Below are 22,881 nucleotides of genomic sequence, written 5' to 3' on the forward strand. Positions count from 1 at the left end.
ATTTGTTCAGTGTTTGAAGGCCTGCAAAAATAGCCCTAGTTCCAAAGAATCACTATGTGCAGACCTACCTTCAATGGCAATGAGCCACTCCCCGCTGTGTCCTGAGGTGAGAGGCCCTGCCTCTCTGTATTCTGATTGGTCACTGTAAGGACGATGTGAGTGCCAGTGGAATCTGTGATGAGGGTAGGGGGAGAGGCTCCCTTGATGAGGTCACTGAAACCCCCAGCTTGCTGGCCAAGGAAAAAACTTGAGGTCTGGCATGATGACTGGGTTTCAGCAGCTGGCACCTCCTGCTTCACCATTATAGCTTTCTTTGGCACTGAGCTTGTATCTGAGGTGTCCATTTGGCTTGTGGTCTGTGTGGGTTTTAATTGGTCCGTTTGGCAGTTAGGCTGCCCTGTGGATTGGCAACTCACAAAGCCTTTTTCACTCTTAACATGGGTACCAAACATAGGTGGCTCAGGGACTGCAGCTGTGCCCTCTTCTCCAACAGCCATAGCTAGTACTGGCTGCTGAGACCGTTTTTCTCTTTCTAGCTGCAGCTTCAGCATCTCCACCAGCTGCTGCTTCTGTTTTAGCATGCGTGTCAGCTCCTCAATCTGTTTATCTTTCTCCTGAAGCATCTGGTCTTTATCTTGGACCTCCATGTCTTGTTTGCTGCTGCTGCTAATACAGGACTCTGCCCTTGATACCAGATTTGCACTAAAAGTGCTGCCTTTGGAGCCTTCTTCCTTCACCAAAAATTGCACAGGCGACGCTTGCAAGGTGAGCTGAGTCAGAGGAGAAGTCACCATTTCCCCAAAAGCATCCCCACTGGTTGAATTCTCATCCCCAGCACTCACCAAAGAGCGCTCAGAAGGGGTAGGTGACACAGGAGGAGTTGAGCCTGTGCTACCAAACTTCATTACACCACTGCCACTGACTGTGGCCATGACAACCTCTGCTGAAGTAATGCCCGTACTGACCAGTGCAGGCCCTGTACTCAGCCTAGCAGCAGGGAAAGCTACTACTACTTCAGCAGCCTTCGGCAGAATTGCCGTATTGGGCTTTGGAGCAGTGACTACTCGACCAGCTGTACCATTCTGATCTTGATAAGCCTTGAGCCGCTCAATTAGATCAGTCTTGGTACCTGACACAGGCAGTGCCCTCAACTTCAGCTCTTGCTTCAGCTCTGCCACCTAATATAAAAAGTGAGAATGAAAGGAAAAGCTAAATTAGCTAGGACAATATTCTTGACAAATACTACTTCGCTTTACAAGAAAAGGCCAAACTCCCAACCCTGGAGGACAATGTCTTTCAATTCTAACCAGCTTTCTGACAACAATACAATATTTAACACGTTCCACTGATCAACTCCAGAATTCTATCCTCAAAGCAGGGAGGAAAAAAATTTCAACCATTTATTATCATTATCAATACCAAAGTTACTGATTACGATGGTAATACATTTATGTACTATTTTGGTGAATATGCTCTCAGCATATTCTGGATTCCAGCAGGCAGCCAAAACAGTGCTGTTCTGACTTGTATTCAATGTTTGAAATTGCTGATTTAACTATTTCAAAACTGGATTCTAGGATTGTTTTAGACTTTTAGAAGTTTTAAAAGAATACAATGGACCCTTATTTTACGCTGGGGTTTGGTCCAAGATCCCGCCATGGATAACAAAATCCGTGGATGCTGAAATTCCATTAAATATAATGACATAGCAAAATGGTGTCCCTTGTAAAAAAATAAAAAATCAAGGTTTGATATTTGAAATGTATACTTTTTTTGAACATTTTCAAACCGTGGATGCTTGAATCTGTGAATAAAAAAATGTGTGTATAAGAAGGGCCAACTGTATTTTAATGTGTTTTAAACATGTTTTTATCTTTGCATTTTTTTAATTGGCTTTTATTTGTTCAACGCCTTGAGAGCCCTTGTGGGCTGGGAAGCTATACAGAAATACTGTATTCAAACAAACAAACAAACAAATCCTAAAATTCATACAGCCCATATTTACCAACAACAAAAATTCAAGGTAATTGTTAATAACTACTTGGTTACCTTCATGTCATCAAGATTTGCAGGAAGAGCTCCTGGCTTGGCCATTGGAACATTGCTGTTTTGTCGCATCAGCCCGTTAGAGTTAGAAGAAACAGAAGAGGTGCTACTACCAGAAGCTGAGAGACTACGGATAGGTGGAGCATTACTGCCATTCTGCTGCTCTCCTGGAGGCCTGAAGGGAAAAAGAATGTGGGAGTTGAATATCTGTTAGCACGGCAGATCGTAATCCACTCCTCTCCACTACTGCCAAGAAAATTAGAAGACACTCCTATGGTCTCTTATAAAGTGGCCAACCACCTGACTGCAAGATTCAGCGCAATGCAATTGACTGCTCCCATTGCCAGGTATTCTTATTTTGGCAGCCTCATTGAGTATGCTCACCAACTGCGCTTTTTGTTCTGCTTCATTAGATACATCAGTTATGTTGCTTATTGTTAAAAATATTGTCAATATGTTCATATTAGTAATTTATGTTACAAAATGAAATAAGAAGCTATATACTAAATTCATGTGAAGTGGATAATGATGATACAGGGCAAAGCCAATTACATGCTTCAGTTAGAAAAAGACTAGGAGGGTAAATTTCAAGAAAATTTCTCACAAGATCATACTGTCAAGCATTTTTTAAAATGTTAACCTAAGTACTTAGAACCTATTGACACTAAACTCATGTTTTACCTAACAAACTCCTGCCTGCCACATTCATAAAGCAGACTAATTGTGAAATTGGTGCACCAGAACAAGCCAACATATGGGTGAGCTTTCCTGAAAACAAGAAAATTGTTGAATGTTGTTGCAACTCCCACTATCTGATGGGGTTAAATAAAGATAGACAAGTTCAGTTCCATGAAGTGGTGAAAAAAACAAGAAGCAACCCATACTTTGGTGGAGCTGGTAGGATGGTTTGATAGTTGTAGTGCTGTTGCTGCTGTTGATTAAGGATCTGGAGCTGCAAGAAGAGCTGCTGTTGCTGCAGGATTTTGGCATAAGATGAATCCATGGGAGGAGCTCCTTTGTCCTGCTTTTGGTCCGGTGGAATATACTGGTGGTATTTCAGCTTCTTGACTTTTGGTTTCGGTTCCTTGGATTTTTTGCTACGCTGGGACTTTTCACATGACGGCTTGGACTGGCTTTGCTTTATGAAGTGAAAAACAGATGCATCAAGATGGGGTGGCTGGAGTTAAGAATAAAAAGCTCAAATGCAGAAACAAGAACAACTGGCTTCTACTGATGTGTTCTATATGATTTATTCAGTTCCTGTGCCCCTTCCCAATTAATGTTTAGATGCAGGTCACAGAGACAAAAGTAGCTAACTTTTCAGTAATATACTTTAAATTCGGCTACAAGAAAACACATGCCAAATATATAAGCATACAAAATGTAGCCCTTGACTTCAATGCTTGACTGATACTTGATAACATAAAATATTTTAGCAGTTCTCCAAGATTTTTTAGCACTTATGTAAGGTACGAAATCTATGTAGGCCTCTGTCATCAAACACATGGATTTTGGAGTCCCTGTTTGGCTTGCATCATGGCCAAACATTAACAGCTGTCCACAGGCAAGAAAGGATTCATTTGTATTAGTGAACCTGTAAGATACATTTTGTGTTCACCTAGCAGTTTGAGGCTTGAGGTGGGGCGGGGAATGAAAGCTGAGAACGGAGCAGGAGAGTTAATCTTTCATTGTTGCTAAGCAGGGGATGAGTCAAGCTTGCACACTTTGATATTATTTGTTTGCTGCTGTACTATTTTATCCTTGGGAATCAATCTTTCATCAGCTCCAGCTTTGAATGAGGGCACCCCAACCCATATATCCAGTGATGAGGATTGAATTTGATTGCTGTCCAAGGAGCGGCCATGACAGCATTTATTTGGGGGCCCAATTCTTACGATTGGCTATGATAGGATGGTGAAATCCATCTGCAAAGGGTTGGAATGCTTCTTTACTGTATACTGCTGTATCATTTACCACAATAAAGCTTATGCTATAGCACTAATGTGATTCAGTGTCAGTTTCTGGCACCAAAAGAATTCTTGAGGAGGCCTGAAACAACAACCAGTTTCTTAACATGCAGAACCACTAGCTCTCTTTGCTGTAGAGTACAAAGAAATAAACTGGTTGCTGTAGCAGAGAAAAGATTTACATACATTGGCTGGCATCCTGATGGTTAGTCCCAACTAGAGTAGACACATTTGAACAAGTGATGAATTGTGGGTCAATACATAATAAATCTCACTGATGGGTCTACTCTAGTCAGTATTAACAATAGGATTTAGGCCTCCATCTCCAACTGTGCATTACCTGAGAAAGATTTTTTAGCTTTCACCACAACTCTATTATCACCTAATCCACTGCCTGATAACAGGCATTATGGCAGTGAACAGGGCACTCCATATTCACAAGAGTTTATCTTAACCAATTGCTTTTTAAATTAGGTCAAAGGGAGACTATGCTATATTTTCCACCCATTCTTAAAAAATATCCCTAACAGGATGAATTCCTTTTCTGCTATCAGTGTTTAATTCCAGCATAAATGATACCTTTATAAGAGTTGGAAGTGGTTTGGCAGCAGGAGTAGCAATTCCATTAGTGAGATTAGGAGGCACCGGAGGTGGTGGCGGCGGCAGGGGGGTTGGTGGCTGTTCAGACAGGAAAGGTGTGTCACTACAGTCTGTACTGATTTTCAACTGACAGACAACCTAGAAGAGTAAATATTGGACATGTAGTCCCATTTACATATCTGTTTCTTATTCTTCCCTTTGCAACAAGGGAGATGAACTTTATGGAGATGGAACACACAAGCTGCAAGTCATCTCCTTCAGAGATCCCTAAAACATCACAGAAAATAAAGCATGCCAAGCCTCATTTTCAAATGCTGCTTCCTTATTTTCACTTTCTTAGCTGCAGCTGCACCCAGAAAAATACAGTTCTCTCAGACGACCCAGTCCCTAGTATCAACTCAAAGAAAGCCCCACAAATACATGTATCACTTGAAGTTCCTACTCATGTGTCTGTCATAAAGTATATTAAATTAAGGGTTTTTATTAACACCATTTCAAGGTTCAAATATTAAGTATTTTCCCTGCAAACCCACCCGACACCTGTAATTGCCCATTTTGTTGAGAGCTTCCTCACCATCTTTTCTCAATAGAGAGGCACCTTCGTTGTCTGAGAATAGCAAGATCACAGAGTTTAACAAGAGTCAACATTTTACATTCTCACCTGAGCAGGGGAAGCCACTGTGGTGGCAGGAAGTGGCTCGCCAACTCGTGCTTCCATTGGGGATGGCACAGACCCCTGGGATTCATGACTGGCCGGCTGTTCTGGAGAAAGGGCATCACTGCTGTCCTCATCAAAAGAAGAATTATCTGCTACCTTTGGGTAGTTCACCTGACCTACTGAAAACAGTAAATGCAAGGCCATCCACTGAATAATAGTTGGTGTAGCTCAATCATAATTAGCAAAAGATACTTCTGGCTTCTAAAATTGGAGACATGTTTTAGACATATGCTTTGCAAAATGTTTTTATCATCACCATCATCATCATCACCACCACCACCACCACTAATAAGGAATGGGAGTGAAGCTTAAGAGGAATGCCCCTCCAATATTACTCTGCAGATAAATGCAAGGGAAACCAGACCAACATTTGTGGCATTCTTAGTTCTGAAGGTCTGACTCTGAATAGAAAAAGGAAGCACTGGCAACATTTTACCAGATTTTCTCTCTCTCTTTTTTAAAAAGTAAAGCCATCACAACAGCTGTCAATGGCAAGTACACTGGTACCCCGGGTTACGAAATTAATTCGTTCCGCCGCCGCTTTCGTAACCCGGGATACTTCGTAAGCCGAATAGCCCATAGGCGCTAATGGGGAAAAAGCCGCGGCTGTGCCGCGGCTCCATTTAAAACAGCAGCGGGGTTTTTTCGTAACCCAAAAAAACCTTCGTAAGCCGAAACAATAAATCCCTATGGGATTTATTCGTATCCCGAAAATTTCGTAACCTGGGTATTTCGTAACCCGGGGGACCAGTGTATGGGAATGGAATTACTTCCTAAGAATTCAGAACAGCATACAAAGGTTTCCTACCACCCTGGCCCAATTTAGGAAGGGTCTCAAAACCTTCCTATTTAATCAGGCATTCCCCGTCTAAATATCCTGTGGGCCTCCCTCCTCTCTCGTGGCCGTGAGGTTGGGCTAAGGGGTTTTTTATTGTTTTTAAGGATTGTTGTTTTTATATGTGTTTTTAATCTGTATGCTGTTTGCACTTTGGTGCATTTTGTTAGCCGCCCTGATCGTTCGGAAGGGCGGGGTATAAATAAAAATTGTATTTATTATTTATTAAGACTCCTTCAGAGTTACCAATATCTGGCAGCTGTCCCAGACATTCTTTATGCTTCCAATCACAACTCAGAAGTAACTGACAGCTCTACATTAAAGTGAGCCCTCACTGCAATTAGTACTTATGGCTTCCACCTACATCTATTCTAAATATATATCCTTCAGAAAAAGCTTTCTGTGTTTCCTTACAAGAACTTTCCTCTGAAAAGAGGCCAGAGACAAAGAGAATCTTACTTCCCTTTTTACTGATGGAATATGAAAAGAAGAATTTTCCAATCATATCAGAGGAGCAGAAGGAACTCAGACTATGAAAGGGGTGTAGGGAAAGGAACCCATACAGTACCTGGAATTTATTTGTGCCAGACTTATTTGTGCCATTCCTAACTTCTCTTCCCCAGGAAGGTTTATTTTGTCCTACTCAAAATTATTTCCCATTATTATTATTTTTTGAAGGATGAAATCACAAATAAAATTCTGCTCAAATAAAGAAAATGATCACCAGCTACTTAGAAATGCAATGGCTATTCCTCAGTCTTTCCTCCTGGCCAGTGGGTGACACTTACACACTACACTTCCCCTTCACATTTATTCTTAACGTCCACTTTTTTCCACTGGATCAGTTCTGTTTATATTCCTCACTCTAACCCCCCCCCCCCCTTAGATGGGAAAAGACAGACAAACATATTGTGGGGAAATAACCATCTTAGAGCAGCACTCCAGTTTTAGGGATTATGTACCTTTGCTTCTAAACCATTAGGACTTTACCTGTCCAAGAGAGTTGAGTGGCTCACAATTCTAATGAAAGAAAATATTTTGGCTAGGTAGGAAAGCCATGTGTAATTGTTATCCTTAGCCTCAGCAAAAAATGCATAAAGAAAGTGGCTGCTATTTCTACTACATACAAAGTTCCTCCTGTCACCAGCCTTACCTATAATCGCTTCCTTCAGGCTAGATTCCACAGGCAGAATGTTCTTCTCTACCAACTCCATAGGACCTGGGCGCTGGGCAATTTTTTCATTGAGATCATCGGCCAGTCTGGCCCTCTTCAATTTCAGCTGCTTAGCCTGAAGGGAAGGTTCAGCAGAAGTTTCTGCTTGGAGAAAGTTAAAATATTATCACTTCTCTGTCACATGATGTTTATAAAAATTGGAGAAAGCTTACTTTCCCACAATAAAAAGGAATGCCATACCACCAAAGCATCAGCCTATATGCTGACAAGACATGCAGCTGAAGTCATTTTTGAGCTGCTTTGAATCAGAATGAATTAACTAAATCTCAAGTGGCATGCAAAAAGAATTCCACATTTATTGTGACTAGTGAATTAATTCTGAATTGTGACAATGTCCTAAAAGTTTATGAAGAGATCTGCAGAATCAGACCAAATATGTAAAGGGCATTGTGAGACAGGACTTGCCCTTAGAAAAATCATATTCATTACCGGTACTTTTCTATATGCCTGATAAATTTATCTTTAATGCCACCACCAATGTACATATTGAACTGATATTAGAACAAAATGCATGTCAAGCTAACTGACTTGCAATTTCCTAAATGACTTTCAGTTTCCTCTTTTTAAACTGGTACTGCATTTGGATACTTTTCAGTCTGTCATCAGAGGTTCTTGGATGGATGCCACCTGGATCCGTTATTCATTTTCAGTTTACCCATACAGCTTAGAACTATCTGTTAGTACCAATTGCCTCTGCTCCTCTGACCCCCTTCCTGAAAATGTCAGAACATGCAGAGCTATATAATTTATATCTCCTGCTAAAGAATAAAACGTAAAGAATTCATTCAGCTTTTTTAAAAAAATCTCCTTATCCTTCTTTAGCTTCTTGTAATTCAACAGTCCAACTGCTTCCTTGACCAATTTCATTCTTTGATATACTGAAAGCATATTTTATTACTAGTTTGGATCCGCAAAATGGAGAAAGAAATACTGTATCCACTATTTCTGCTTACATTGCTTTGTGCAAATTTTTGTGTCTTTTTGTTCTCCTTAGGTAAGATTCTGGAAGAATCCTTATTTTCTCCAATAGCTTATTTGATGTAAGATGTTGAATGTCCTGCTGATCTCCTGGCCTGCATGGTACTTTTGCAACTTATGATATACATTTTAATTTGGCTCATTTTGCTGTACCTTTGAGTACCCAGAAATCTGAAGAAATTGGCCTCCCGATTTCATTTTCAATTCCTTTTTACCTAGCCCCTCCTACTTTTTAAAATTAATTTTTATTGGATTACTTTGAGACATGTCCTGTTTGACATCAAATGTGATTCTTCTATATTTCCTTGGTAAAGATGTATAAACATATTATGCAGATAAGGTGCAGTTTTCAAAATCTAACGCTGAATAAATCTGAATAAATTTCTCATTCTTCTGCCATAGGCACACATCTTTACATCCTTATGGACATTTAGCAAATTATGCAGCTCAGAGAACTGAATATGTGTAAGATAGAAAATCTAGTATTCTATCTCCCTTAATATTACCTAGTTCAAGATGCCTCTACATAGCTCACAAGAAGAATATGAACACCATAATACTCGGCATCTTATGTTCCCCAATAGCTGATGTACAGACGTTTACTGCCTCTGATATGGGGGTAACATAGTTCTCAGGACTAGTAACCATTAGTAGCATTCTACCAGAAATGACTTTTCTTTAATCTTGTTATTTGCAACTATTTCTGTATAGCAGACTGTCAAATGTTTTTCTAATGCCAACATATTTTAATGTGTTGTGATACAATATTACAAATACATGACTGAAAAACCCTGACCACAAGGTTGCTTGGTCTGCTACTAAAGTGAACCCACCATCCCTACAGAAGTGTAGCTTCAGCAGTTTCACAATTATGATATTCCTCACAATCAGTCAGCCCCTTCTACAAGCATAGTAACTAATTCTGAGTGAGCAACTGGTTTGACATCACTCAAGCTCCTATACAGGCTCCCATTTGTGTATGAAGACAAACATCTACAACAAGGACTGAATCTAAAACAATACCCAGTATTTCAAGTGCCCAGTCCTCAATCAAAAAGTCCAGTACCAATGTCCTACCACCATTATACCATTCCAGTACTTCTGGCCAAATCCTCCATTTATATATTACAAAATGAACAAGGCTGCAAAAAACTTGAGATGTCAAATATATAACTTAAAAGTGTAAAAGTCTACGATATGGCTCCACACCAGGGACACATACCTTCTAGAATATGCATCCTCACCAATTCTGATCTCTCTGGCCGGGACCGTATCTTACGTTTCAGATAGTCCTCTGTCTGTAGTAGAAATAGAAAATATTATCCTGAACCCCAAGGATGCTTTCCTGATTATGAAATAAATTGGATTCTTAAAGCAGATGGCAAGAGGTAACATTCTCCCAGACTCTTCCACGCCAGTTGGGAATGCAACAGGCAAAGGACCATCTCACTTACCAATTAAACGGTTTGATTCTGCAGCATTTAAACATGGACTCACATATTTGAAAGAAACACACCACATAACTTAAAGTATTGTGCATTTTGAAATATTTAGATTGTGCTATGTTAAAAGCCTATTTTCAATTTGGTTTTGGAAGCGGGTAAAATGGGAGAGGATTGCCATAAGTCAGAAATGACTTCAAAACACACAACAGGAACTAAGAGGGGAAAGGGGGGAAGGCACCTTTTGAGAAAGAAAGTCAGCCCGATGGCTGAAACTTCAGTATTGTACATTCCACTGTATAACAAATGAAGACTGTTGCACCCAGGTTCTAATTTCACTAACTTCAACCGACTAGCCAACTAGCAAATTCATTTCTTATTCAGTTCACCAGAGCCTTTCAGGAAGTAATGGAAACCCCCAAGAAATGCAGCCCTGACAAGAGTGCCAGGGTTTAGGGCAGCAGGGTAGTCAAGCAAACTGCACTCTCCCCACCCCCTTCCTCTCTCTGGCATGAGCTCTGCATCTCAGGCTCTAATTGTCATAATGATGCAACTATTGACACTGCAACACCAGTAATTTCTAGAATGGAAACACTGAGATCAGAGATAGGCAACCTTGCGTATTGTGGAGGTTTTCAACCACAGTTCCTTTAATCCCCAGCCACCATGGCTGTAATCCAAAACATTTGGCGTGCACCATGATGTCTATCCCTCCACAACAGAAAGTAAGTGTTCAGGGGCATTTTAGACTGGAGTTGAAAAGTCAGTACAAGTAGAGCATCCCTTCAAATGCTAACTGGGAGCTTACCCTGGCCCGTTCCAAACTCCTCCTCTGTTCATGAAATGCAGCTGGACTTTTCAGAGCTGTTGGGAAGATAACCATCAATGAATTACATGAACTGGTCCCTTATATTTCTACACATGAACATATTTAAGTCACCAAAGTAATGCTATAAGGCATGTTAAGGCAGCTCCTTCCTGCATATGCTCAGCACTGGACTTAATCTTTGGTTAATATGAACTACTTCCTGGTACTTTGTGAAGCTAAGCCAGTTGAGAATGAAGCCCATTTTCATAGATTGCTAAAGACATTCTGTTCTCACAGATGCACTACTGCCTAAAGAAACACAGTCTTTATCTACCAAATCATAAGGAAAAATACAATCTGATGAAAGGCTAATAAAATAATTCAGTAAGGACATCTTGTTGTACCTCAAAATTCAGGACCAGAATATAGGCTCTGTGTGTGTGTGCGCGTGCGCACGTGTGTGTATTCAAGGTATTGTTAATACACGTCTGCACCAACATTACAATCATATATGCATTAATGTGATTGTTTATCGAAAACACATACACAAAGAAGAGCAAAGGAGACAGTCTAAGAGGCAACAGAAAACTTAAGGAGTCGATCCAACAACAACCATCTTTTATCACTACTGCAGCACAGCCAAGGCAGAGCCTATTTTAAAACACTGATCAACTTCTGCTTCGCACTGTACATGCCTTGGAAGGATCCTTTGGCAGGGCTTTCTCTGCCAGATTCCAGTAAATTCACATTGGCTGAGACTAAAAGGACAGCTGTCAGCCAACAAATCTTTTCTCAGCACATTGTGGTAAAGTGCTGAGAAAACTCACCTCTGTTTTGTATGCAAGAGGGCATTCAGCTCTCCAAGGAGAAGGAAGAGGAAGAAAGAAGACTGTACTACACAAACATGTCACAGAAACATTAAGCAACAATAAATAAATTGCCTATAAGGAAAGGAAAGCCATATGTATATCAAACTGATTGAAAACATGTAATGATTCCTATACTATTCATAATAAAAAGATCTAGACATTAGAAAAAATTACACAAAGTTTTTGTAGTGAAATACTGTAACTGTAAAGAAATGGTAACTCTTTCTACAAATATGATGACCCAAATCCATGACTGCTAATCAGTTATAACAGACTGAGTTAAAATGCAGTTCATTCCCAGACTGAGTGTATTGGTCTTGTATGCAAGTCCATAGAGAACAATGAAAAATCTATGAAACTAATTAGTCATTTGTGGGTTTTTCTTTTTTTAACTCACACTAACCCAAAGAAGCTTCACTACATCTAGGTTGGAACAATTCTGTGGTTCCTTTCCAGAGATCAGCACTCCATTTAATTGAGAAGATGATGTTCAGATACTATATATTGTTAAACATTTTTCTACTAAAAAAAAAAGTCTTCCACATTGTTACTAAGATAAGTATTTTCAGGAGTTACTTAGTTCAACCCCACTCCTAGACTAGAAAATCTTACTGATGAATGTGGAAAGGAATTGTGAATTAACAGGCATCCCTGGTTGACTAAAAAGTCCATGAAAGAAAGCCAAAAATCACTCTTCTTTTAAATTATAATTTCTTTCAGTATCTCAAGGCTTTCAAGCACACCATTTTTAAAAATACATATACTGTAGTCTAGGAGAATTTTATCACATGCTGCATAGTGCCTTTCTCCAAACTATTCTAGTTCAAATAAATACAGCACAGACTAAGACTGCAAGCAAGGGTGGGAATGACCTGGTATACTAGATGATGCTGTATTGCAACTCTCATAAAATCTAGCCAACAAAGCCAAATGTGAAGAACAACATGCAAGGCTGCATGATTCCCACCCAAATTCACTATTGTTTGGCACTTCTCTATAAGACCGAGAAAAGCCTTGAAAGGAATATGGTATCAAGTCAGAACCACAGCATATCCATTCCCATCCTCTCAAAGATTTTCCAAACTACACAGCTATAAAGTAAGATTTAGCATTGGGAACAGCAATCTGTCCTCCACAGATTGCTTATCTTTGTGCTGTCTGTTGTATTTTGCTAAGAACAGAAGATGCACAGCATAACAATCGCTGAGATAAATCTGAATATTATTTCTTTAGAAGCAGATAGATCATATTATTTAGTACTCCAAGTAATAAAAGGAAACTGACTAGTCTGTTATCTAAGTGAATGCCCCAAGAGAAATACTACCATATTCTCATGGGAATTTATTTGGAAAAAAACATTTGGTTTGTACTTCTCCCCCTCCCCCCAATGTTGGCACTAAGACAAAAATAATATTTAATCTCTGAAAATGCCAAAAAGGAACAAGTTTCTCTCTACTTCCCCACAACATTCTCTTGGAAGGATCCAATATCCGAAAAGGATTGCTTGTGCAGTATGCATTATTAGACTTTATATAAACTAACCAATGTACATTTTTCTTGGCTGCATGCAAAGTACATAACAAACGGCCCAGAACTGTCAGGCAAATCTACCATGTCCATTACTAGGCCAAAATACTTTTTCCAACATGGCCTTAAGATGTTGTCTAGCTGTAAATAGGCAAGTTTATGAACTGCAGTAACCCATGCTCTATGACTCTAGAGAAATGGAATCTCTTTTTCAGATTTCATTTTTTTAAAGCAAGATTCTATCCTGGGACTATGAAGAAGGACATAGAAACATGGGAAGTTACTGCTACGTTCCACAGATCAGTATGTAGGTCTAATTCCAGTGGTGAAGATATGGGCCTTTCACAGATCTACTCCCCTCAAGACTAATGCTTAAGCCACTACTTATTCCATCACCCTAATTCCATGTGTTGCCTTGACTTCCAGTAATGGAAGTGGGAGATATGCACAGTTCTTATATAAAAATGAGGACAAAACCACATATAGTATGTTAAGTATACATTAAGTACACTAATGAAATGTGGACTAGATAGCGTTAAAATTAAGTGGATTTGCAACTGGTTGACAGACTGAACACAGAGAGTGCTCACCAAGATGGCTCTTCATTCTGAAGAAAAGTGACTAGTGGGGTGCTTCCAGATTCTGTCCTTGCTCTTGTGTTGTTTAACATCTTTATAAATGACTTAAGATGGCATTTTCAGAGATTAAATATTATTTTTGTCTTAGTGCCAACATTGGGGGGAGGGGGAGAAGTACAAACCAAATGTTTTTTCCAAATAAATTCCCATGAGAATATGATAGTATTTCTCTTGGGGCATTCACTTAGATAACAGACTAGTCTGTTTATGCTTATCAAATTTAATAGCCCAGGAAGAGAATTCAAAATAACCCTGACAATTAGAGAGCTAGACAAAAACTAATACTGTATAATGAATTTCAACAGGGATAAATGTAAAGTACTGTATCTAGACAGGAAAAATGAAATGTATAAATATAGGATGGGTGACACCTGACTTGAAAGTAGTACATGTCAAAAGTATCTAGGGGTCTTAGCAGACCACAAGCTAAACATGAATCAACGTAACAGCCAAAAAAGCCAATGCAATTTGGGGCTGTATCAACAAGAGTATATAGTCCAGACTGAGAGAAGGGTTAGTGCTACTTTATTCTACCTAGATCAGACTTCACTTGGAATACTTTGTCCAGTTCTGGGCACCACAGTCCAAGGAAGATATCGGCAAGCCGGAACATGTCCAAAGAAGAGCAAACAAAATTATCAAAGATCTAGAAACCAAGTCTTATGAGAGGGATGACTGAGGGAGCTGGGTATGTTTAGCCTGGGGAAGAAAAGAGTGAGAGATTACATAATAGCAATCTTTAAATATCTGAAGGGATGTCATGAAGAAGAGCAAGGAAGCTTGTTTTCTGCTGCTCCAGAGACAAGAACACAAACCACTGGATTCAAATTACAAGAAAAGAGATTCCATGTAAACATTAGGAAGAATCTCTTTATTTTAAGAACTGCTCAGCAATTGAAGGAAGTGCCTCAAAAAGTGGTGGACTGTCCATCTTTGGAGGTCTTTTAAACAGAGGTTGAATAGCCATCTTTCAGGAGTGCTTTTGTTGTGTATTTTTGTATGGCAGGGGGTTGGACTAAATGGCCCTTGTGGTCCCTTCCAAATCTAAGATCCTATTATCCTACGTACTTTGAAGATCTGTGATTTCATTGGTATGTGTAGTTTTTTCACTAATATAGATCACAACTATTCCACGCCATACATAGCTACTATGAACAACTCATGACGTGACACCTTCTTTTTAGGGACATGTTTCTCTGTACTTAGTTAGGCTGGTCCTCAGAGGACACACAGTCTGCCTATTTGATTATATACAAAGTTTTAGTTGTCTGGTAGAACCTGCCAGAGCTTATGCTCTACTAACGTAGACCAAGTAAACTCCCATGACACAATGAAGAAGTAAGATAAGATTTTGTGCAAGAACACATACGTTAAATCCATGCTATATAACTAGTTATGTAATCAAACGGGTATCCTGAGTAGAAGTCTCAGGAAAGCAAAGAATATAAAGGAATAAAGGCAAAAGTGTCAGAAAAATCAGTGTTCTATGTTTCAGCCTATGCACAGTCACACCTAAATGCAAAACTGTACTAACATCAGGTACCTCATCACAACTTTCATGCATCAGCAAGATGATATAGGAAAGTAATCACAGTCTAAGCATGAGTCCAATGACATGATGGTTTGTTAAGTCCCAAGTGATTAAACAGAAATTTATCAGTAAACTAGTAAAGAAAAACAATCTGACACTGCACTGTCCTCTGACCTGCAGTCTTGAGGCAGAACTACACTACAGCAAAAGTGAAAGGCCTACTAAACAGCAATATACCGTGTGTGTGTGTGTGTGTATTTAAATTAAATACATGAAAGTCATCCCAAAGGCATCAATAGCTAAGAATAACCTAAGTGAAATTGCACAAACACGGTTTTATTTCTACAGCTATTGACCACTATATTTCATGGGTATTTATAGGAATGAGAGTTTCAATGGAGGAGCACAGGCTAGCTGGCATCTCAAGGATTTGGTACTAGTACTTGATAGTTTAATGCATTCATAAATGACTAACTTGAGAAACACTGCTAATGATATAATGAAATTCAGGTAAAACAGATTAGATACTATTGGCCTAAGTAAGTAATTGGCATAGGATGTAGTAAGCAGACTGTGTAAGTGGATTTTAGAAGGATTATACAGAATGGTGGCAGTTCAGTTCATTAGCAGTTATCAAACCCTGTGGACAAGGGATACATCTACACTGTTATGATGTTCTAAGGTGCAGGATGAGGTGACTAAACTTAAAAAGAAATTTTGACACCTTTAGTAGTCTACTTGGACACATCTGTTCATTGAAAGTGTGCTCCCACTTTAGAAAAGACGACAGGGTCTTAGAAACCATATAAATTATTCAAGCCAGAAAAATGAGACTTTAGACATCTCACAGTAGAGAAATTAGGTATTACACTAAACATGTGACTGCTGGCAAAAATGTCAGTGTCACATTTATCTGTCTTGTTGCATCCTTTCCATAATGTCCACAGAAATGACCCATGTGCTGACATTACAGTGTCCTATAGAGCAAGAACACTGCGCACTGGTGGCGCAGTGGTTAAATGCCTGTACTGCAGCCATTCACTCAAAACCACAAGGTTGCGAGTTCAAGACCAGCAAAAGGGCCCAAGCTCGACTCAGGCTTGCATCCTTCCGAGGTCGCTAAAATGAGTACCCAGACTGTTGGGGGCAAATTAGCTTACTTGCTAATTAGCTTACTTGCTGTACACCGCTATGATCTTTGGAATAGCGGTATATAAATAAAACATATTATTATTATTATTATTATTATTATTATTATTATTATTATTATTAAAAACAGAAAAAAACAGATTGACCAGTTGTGGAAGTATGAAGGTAGAACACATAAAATGTATATCCTGAATTTTATTTCTAACTTAAACCTTGGCAGAAGCAAACATGGAGCACAATAATAATAATAATAATAATAATAGAATGAAATATATGATCTAGGTAAAGACAAGTGATCTGCTGAAATAAGAAAATGTTCCTATACCTATACCCATTCACCTATAATTAAATATTTCTGAATTCACTGGCAATTATTTCTATGCCTCTATCTTTATGAATATATAAAGCATATGGATTTGTAGGATGAGGTACAAAACAATGAATTAAGAAAACTCATTCATTTAACTCATTAAATTACATTCTTAATATAATGAAGTTAGAGCTTCCTTTTTGAAGGCAGACTAAATTAACTAGCTATTTTTTAACTAATTACTTCCAAATTCGGAGCCACCATGACTATTGGGAGCTCAGAGAGAAGCAGCAGTCTCACTAGGCAACTGTTTGGGAAAGGCATCTTCATGCTGCCTTTGAATTTGGGGTGTGTGTTATGTTTTTAACTTTTGTATGTTTTTATGTCAGCTTTTGTTGTTAACTGCCCTCAAGTCAATGTCGACCCTATGAGTAAGACATCTCCAAGATTCCCTGTCCTCTACTGCTCTGCTCAGTTCCGGCAAATTTATACCCATGAGTTCATCCATCCAGCATTTGGCTTTCCTCTATTTCTACTTCCCTCCACCTTTCCTAGCATTATTGTTTTCTCCAATAAATCGTGCCTTCTCATTATGTGTCCAATGTACGACAGCCCCAGTTTTCTCATCTTGGATTCCAATTATTATTATTAATTATTATTAACCTTTATTTATGAAGTGCTGTAAATTTACACAGCGCTGTACATGCAGTCTTTTTAGTTAGACGGTTCCCTACCCTCGGGCTTACAATCTAAAAAGACAAGACACAGAAGGAGAAGGGAGTGGTGGAGGGAAAGGGTAAGAGGTCCAGCAGTTCCTCTCTACCTCTGAGGCCTGGACTAAGGCAGATGGACTGGAGGGAGGGCTTGGCTTCATAATGGATGGTTAATCATTTTCCAGGGAAAATACATACTCTCAAGTAGGATACCTAAAGGACCGCCTCTCCCCGTACAATCCGCCTCGCACCCTCAGAACGTCTGGGCAGCAGCTACTGAAGGTGCCTGGGGCTAGGTTAGTCTCCACGACTCGGAGGACCTACTCCATAGCTGCCCCAGCCCTTTGGAACGCGCTGCCCACTGAGCTCCGCTCGTCCTCTACCCTGGCCCAATTTAGGAAGGATCTCAAAACCTTCCTATTCCAGCAGGCATTCCCCGAATAAATATCCTGTGGGCCTCCCTCCTCTTCCGTGGCCAAGAGGCTGGGCTATGGGGCATTTTACTGCTGTTTTGTTTTTAATTGTGATTTTAACGTTGTATGTTTTTAATATGTTGTGAGCCGCCCTGATCGGAGGAAGGGCGGCATATAAATAAAACTTTTATTTATTATTATTATTATTATAATGCATGTACAGTACATAGCAATACAGGAAATGGTTTGATAAACAGGCACCAAAAGAACATCAAATAGTAAGTGACAATTATGCAATGCCTGGGAAGGCTTCTCTGAACAGGATGGTTTTCAACTCCGTTTTGAAGCTGATTAAAGAAGTGATGGCTCTTGCTTGTGGGGGAAGAAGGTTCCAGGAGTGAGGGGCAGCAAGTGAAAAGGGGCGAATCTGGGATGGGGCAGAGGAAATCCTGGGCTGAGACAGCAGACCCTGACTACCAGAACGGAGGGCCCTGGTGGGAAGGTGAGGAGAAAGAAGGTCTGATAAGTAAGGAGGGGCCAGTCCATGGAGGGCTTTAAATGTCGATAGCAGGAGCTTATAGTGAATGCGGAAAGGGAGGGGGAGCCAGTGAAAGGATGCCAACACAGGAGAGATGTGGTCAGAGCGGTGGGTGGAAGTGATAATGCGTGCAGCTGAATGCTGAACAGAGATTAAAGGACGGAGGTGAGAAAGAGGAAGCCCAGTCAGGAGGACGTTACAGTAATCAAGTCGTGAGATCACTAGGGCATGGACCAGGATCTTGGCAGTAGAGGCGGAGAGATATGGTTGGACTTTGGCAATATTGTACAAAAAGAATCTACAAGCCTTGGCTGTGGTCTGGGTCTGAGGGATACACGACAGAGAAGGGTCAAAGATAAAACCAAGACTGCGGGCCTGGACTGGTTGAATAGAAATGTTGTCCACAGAGACAGAAAAGGAGAGTTGAAGGGTGGGCTTAGATTTCTGGCTTGATCTGTTCAGAAGACCCATCTGTTTGGCTTTTTGGCCATCCATGGGATCCTCAGCACCCTTCTTCAGCACATCTCAAACTTATTTATTTTCTTTCTGTCCACTTTCTTCACTGTCCAGCTCTCATGTCCATACATGGTGATACAATGGCTTGTACAATTCTAACTTTTCACAAGAGCTGTAGTTAACATAAACTAGGAGCAATGCTTTCAAACTGTGGGAGAAAGGGGGCATAGGAAACAAACAAAAAAACCAACTTCAGTGGTTTGGAGGAGATGCAGGAACAGAAGGTGTGATGTGGCTCATTCAAATATGATTCAGTCATGGCTTAACATTATATCCAAAACAAGGCCATAAATTATATATGACTGTCTTCAACTGGACACAAGACAGATGTCTCTAGGTTGTAATTCAGTATCTGAGGTAAAGTTCTCACATGCTGCTATATAGATATTTCTGTTCTAGAAGACAGCAGCATTTTGAAATATGCTAGCTCAGTTATTTTACTCTTAGCTTTACTTATAGAAATACAACTGCTGTGGATGTGTGTAGACCTAACCATAATTTTATATGAAGCACTGCATATGCTGTGGATATATACTAAACCATCTGCACAGATAAAATTTTTTACTCTTCTCTTTCTCCTAAAAAAAGTGTTTTTGATGTACATTCAATCTAGTATAGCCCCAGCAAAGGGACTGTATGTAAGTAAGGGGTGCATTTTATATTCCCCCAAATACATTATTTAGCTTTCTTTCATTTATATCCCACCCTTCATCTAAGGAACTCAAGCTAATGTACATTATAATCTTCCTACTCAATTTGTCCTTCCACTGTTCCTGTAAGGATTAAGCTGATTTTGAGCCAGTTAATCAGAGAGCTTCATGAGGGAGTAAAGATCTGAACTCTCCTATCTTGCCTGATGTTCTAACCCTTACACTAAATCAGAGGAAGACCATATGTCAGATAGCTAGATTTAATCAGGGAGACTATGAGCCTGAGCCCACAGGACTAGAACAAAATGGTAAAGGATAGGGGGTCTTGGAGATGTCTCATTCACAGGGTAGCCATGAGTTGACTCGAAGGCAATTAACAACAAATTCTACCACTGAGCTATGGCCCTGCCCCAACAATGAAATTAAGCTCTGTGGTTCATATATACATGCCATGCTCTGATCCTGATAAAGAAACACACCTTCTAGAAATAAGTGTTTTTAAGTTAATAGTTTTGGTGTGAGAAGCACAATGTATTACCAAATGTTCAACTGTCAACTGTCCAGGCTGTTATTGTACAGTATCTGCAGGTTTACAAGCTCCAAGTCTGACAAAGCCCATCACATTTACAAGTTTACTTGGAGGAAAATGATAGTTCACTATTAACATACCAAGAAAGTTAACAAGGGCACATAAAGTAGTTTTGAATCCTCTGATTTAAAGTGTAACCAAAAAAAGGGTACAACTGTTGCCCAAAGATTGCATTCTTCCAAGATGACATAGGGTGTTTTCAAGGATATTTAAGCAAGCTTAAGTGTACTTGATAAAAATAAATGTAATTTTTTTAAAAAAAACCCAGCCCTTAGAAGCAGATCTATTTTGGAACAAACTGCTCTGATCAGAAATGTGTTCTAGGAAGCCTGCCCGAAATGTAAAGATAATACCCATTTAGGTGAGCAAAACATGGACTGCCAGCAACTTGACTGCAACATTTTAGCTCTTAAGCATTTGAAGATCTTGGTAGTTCTTGCACTCATACAATGTGAACTATTTAAATCAGGGCTTTAACAACACATTCTCCAATAATCTAAATGAGACATTATTAAAGAACTAAAGAAATAATAAAACATAGGCTGCACACTCTAGGTAATAGTGGTGAGAAACCTTGACCCACCAGATATTTTGGATGACAACTTCCATAATTCTTCTCCACTGACTAGGTGAAATGAGGCTTCTGTAAGTTGGTCTATACAAAGGCCTCTGGAGAGCTAAAGCTATTCATCTATAGCTATTGTTAAATCTCACCAGCAAACTGAAACATGTCTGAGACAAAGTCAGGTCAGGACATAAAGAGAAGAATGCAAATAAGTAGGGCTGGAATAAATTGGTTCATTAATCCAATTGATCAATTAAAAGCTTTGGTCAACTGTCAGGTATTCCCACTGCTAAAAGGGGAATCCAGCAGTTTTTCAGCCTAGCTTCCCAACATACACTGGGAATGGTGCCTTCTTCTCAAATTTCAACAGATACCCCATGGCTGAATATTCAACTGTTCGCTGACATTAAATTGAAAACTAGTATAACTGTATTAAGACTTCATGGGCTGTGCCAAATACTCTATTCATGAACTGGACTTTTCTCTAGCTCCCTATCCTCCAAAGGAGGAAAACTAAGTTCACTAACTGAGCCTTCCCCAACCTAGTGCCTGACCAAATGTGTTGGGAGGGCAATTCCAAACAGCTCTATCTACCATGTTGTTTGTTAGTAGACAAAACATACTGGATGAAACTGTATAAACTGAAACTTATTTCTTTTCTCTTTCTGTTTACAAAAATCCTTGAAATAACACTTTTCTTAATGTACAGCAGACACTTCTGATCCATCCAATTTACTGCTGTTTTATAAACAATTTCATGCAATTATCTGTCTATTCTTATTAAATACATGTGAAAATGACTATGACTGGGAAGGGCAGTTATGAAAGAACTAGACAAGATCCTAAAGTGTAAAGACATAACATAAAACATTTAGTCTATTATCATTATTATATCATTATAACATATCTTAGTCTATTATAATTATAACTCTAGAATTTATATAGGTTAATTAATTAATTGATTACTGACCTGGACAGGGATTGATTAAAAGTTCTTTTAAATGGAGGACAACTCCAAAGGAATTTAAAATGTTTTTAAACTGAGGATGGCTATGTAAAAAGGAAAAATGACTTGACCCTGGTTAAACCATTTTATTTCTGACAGGACTCACTCTCAGAGCAGAAGTGTAACCAATTACCATATATACTCGACTATAGGTCAAAAAATTTATGCCCAAAAATTGACCCTAAAAAAAAAGAGCTGCAGAGGCAGAGAGTGTGTGTGAGAGAGAGAGAGAGAGAGAGAGAGAGAGAGAGTGTGTGTGAGAGAGAGAGAGAGAGAGAGAGGTGAGTCCCTCCTCAATCCAATGTTAAAACCTTCTCTCCCCATCCTCTTCCTCCTCTGGATCTCTCTCTCCACCAAAGAAACACGTCATTTAACTTCACTTCCCTCCCTTCCCAATCCAATGTTAAAGCCTTCTCGCCCCCTCAAACAAGCACCCCATTTCTATTTAGTTCCTTCCTTATTTAATCTGATTTCAACATTCACTCCCCACCAAGCAAACATCCCATTTCCCTCTAATTCCTTCCCTTCTCAATCCAGTGTTAAAACCTCCTCCAGCACCAGCAAAATGGTGTTATGTGGTTGGGAGAGGTCCAGAGAAGGAGAAGGAGGGAGGATAGTGGTGTTTTCCCCTTTACATACTTCGTTACATGTCCCTAAATTTTACCCTTAACTTATCCACGGGTCATATCAAAATCCATGATTTTGGCCCCAACAGTCTGGGATTCTGGAAGCTCAAGTCCAAAATCCCTTAAAGAACACAGTTTGGGGACCACAGCTGTATATATTCATCTATAAGTCTAGAAATTTTATTCAGACTATTGACCCCAAAAATCTAGATCAACTTAACCACAGGCCAATGTAAATAATATACTTTAACTCTTATTAAAAAGGGAATCATGCCCGGGTGAAAGGCAAGAGTGAAATCTGTCCTGGAAGTACTGACCTCCCTCTGCTCTCTCTTCCATCCAGCCTTTAGTGTGAGCCAAAACTGTTATGCCTGCCAGAACTGTGTAGGTTCTTTGGTATTGTTTTCCTTTGCTTTATCATTTAGATCCTTTGTTGCATGTCCCTAAGTTTTACCCTCACCATAGCCAAGAGTCCTATCAAAATCCGTAATTTTGCCCCCAAACCTGCCCTAGACCTATACATGAGGTTGACTTATAGTCAAGTATATATGGTAGGTCCAAAGCACACTGCAGAAATAATCCATCTTGAGACTGCTTTAATTGCCCTAGCTCA

At 39.5% G+C, this 22,881-nt stretch overlaps 1 protein-coding gene across 6 annotated transcripts in view; it reads right to left on the reverse strand.

Moving 5' to 3' along the window:
- Positions 1-22,881, reverse strand: part of MRTFA (myocardin related transcription factor A) — a 113,215-nt gene that overhangs the window by 13,305 nt on the left and 77,029 nt on the right. For 5 of the 6 annotated variants that reach the window (XM_042467457.1, XM_042467461.1, XM_042467456.1 and 2 more), the window contains 8 exons: positions 10,629-10,684; positions 9,601-9,676; positions 7,320-7,481; positions 5,275-5,450; positions 4,593-4,751; positions 2,931-3,184; positions 2,050-2,221; positions 69-1,178 (listed from right to left, as the gene is read on the reverse strand). In XM_042467457.1, coding sequence (XP_042323391.1) covers positions 69-1,178; positions 2,050-2,221; positions 2,931-3,184; positions 4,593-4,751; positions 5,275-5,450; positions 7,320-7,481; positions 9,601-9,676; positions 10,629-10,684 — 2,165 coding nt within the window. The remainder of the gene's footprint in view (positions 1-68; positions 1,179-2,049; positions 2,222-2,930; positions 3,185-4,592; positions 4,752-5,274; positions 5,451-7,319; positions 7,482-9,600; positions 9,677-10,628; positions 10,685-22,881) is intronic. The other variant, XM_042467459.1, reaches the window with a different exon arrangement.

The sequence above is a fragment of the Sceloporus undulatus genome, chromosome 5, assembly GCF_019175285.1.
Source record: "Sceloporus undulatus isolate JIND9_A2432 ecotype Alabama chromosome 5, SceUnd_v1.1, whole genome shotgun sequence".
Lineage (NCBI taxonomy): Eukaryota > Metazoa > Chordata > Lepidosauria > Squamata > Phrynosomatidae > Sceloporus > Sceloporus undulatus.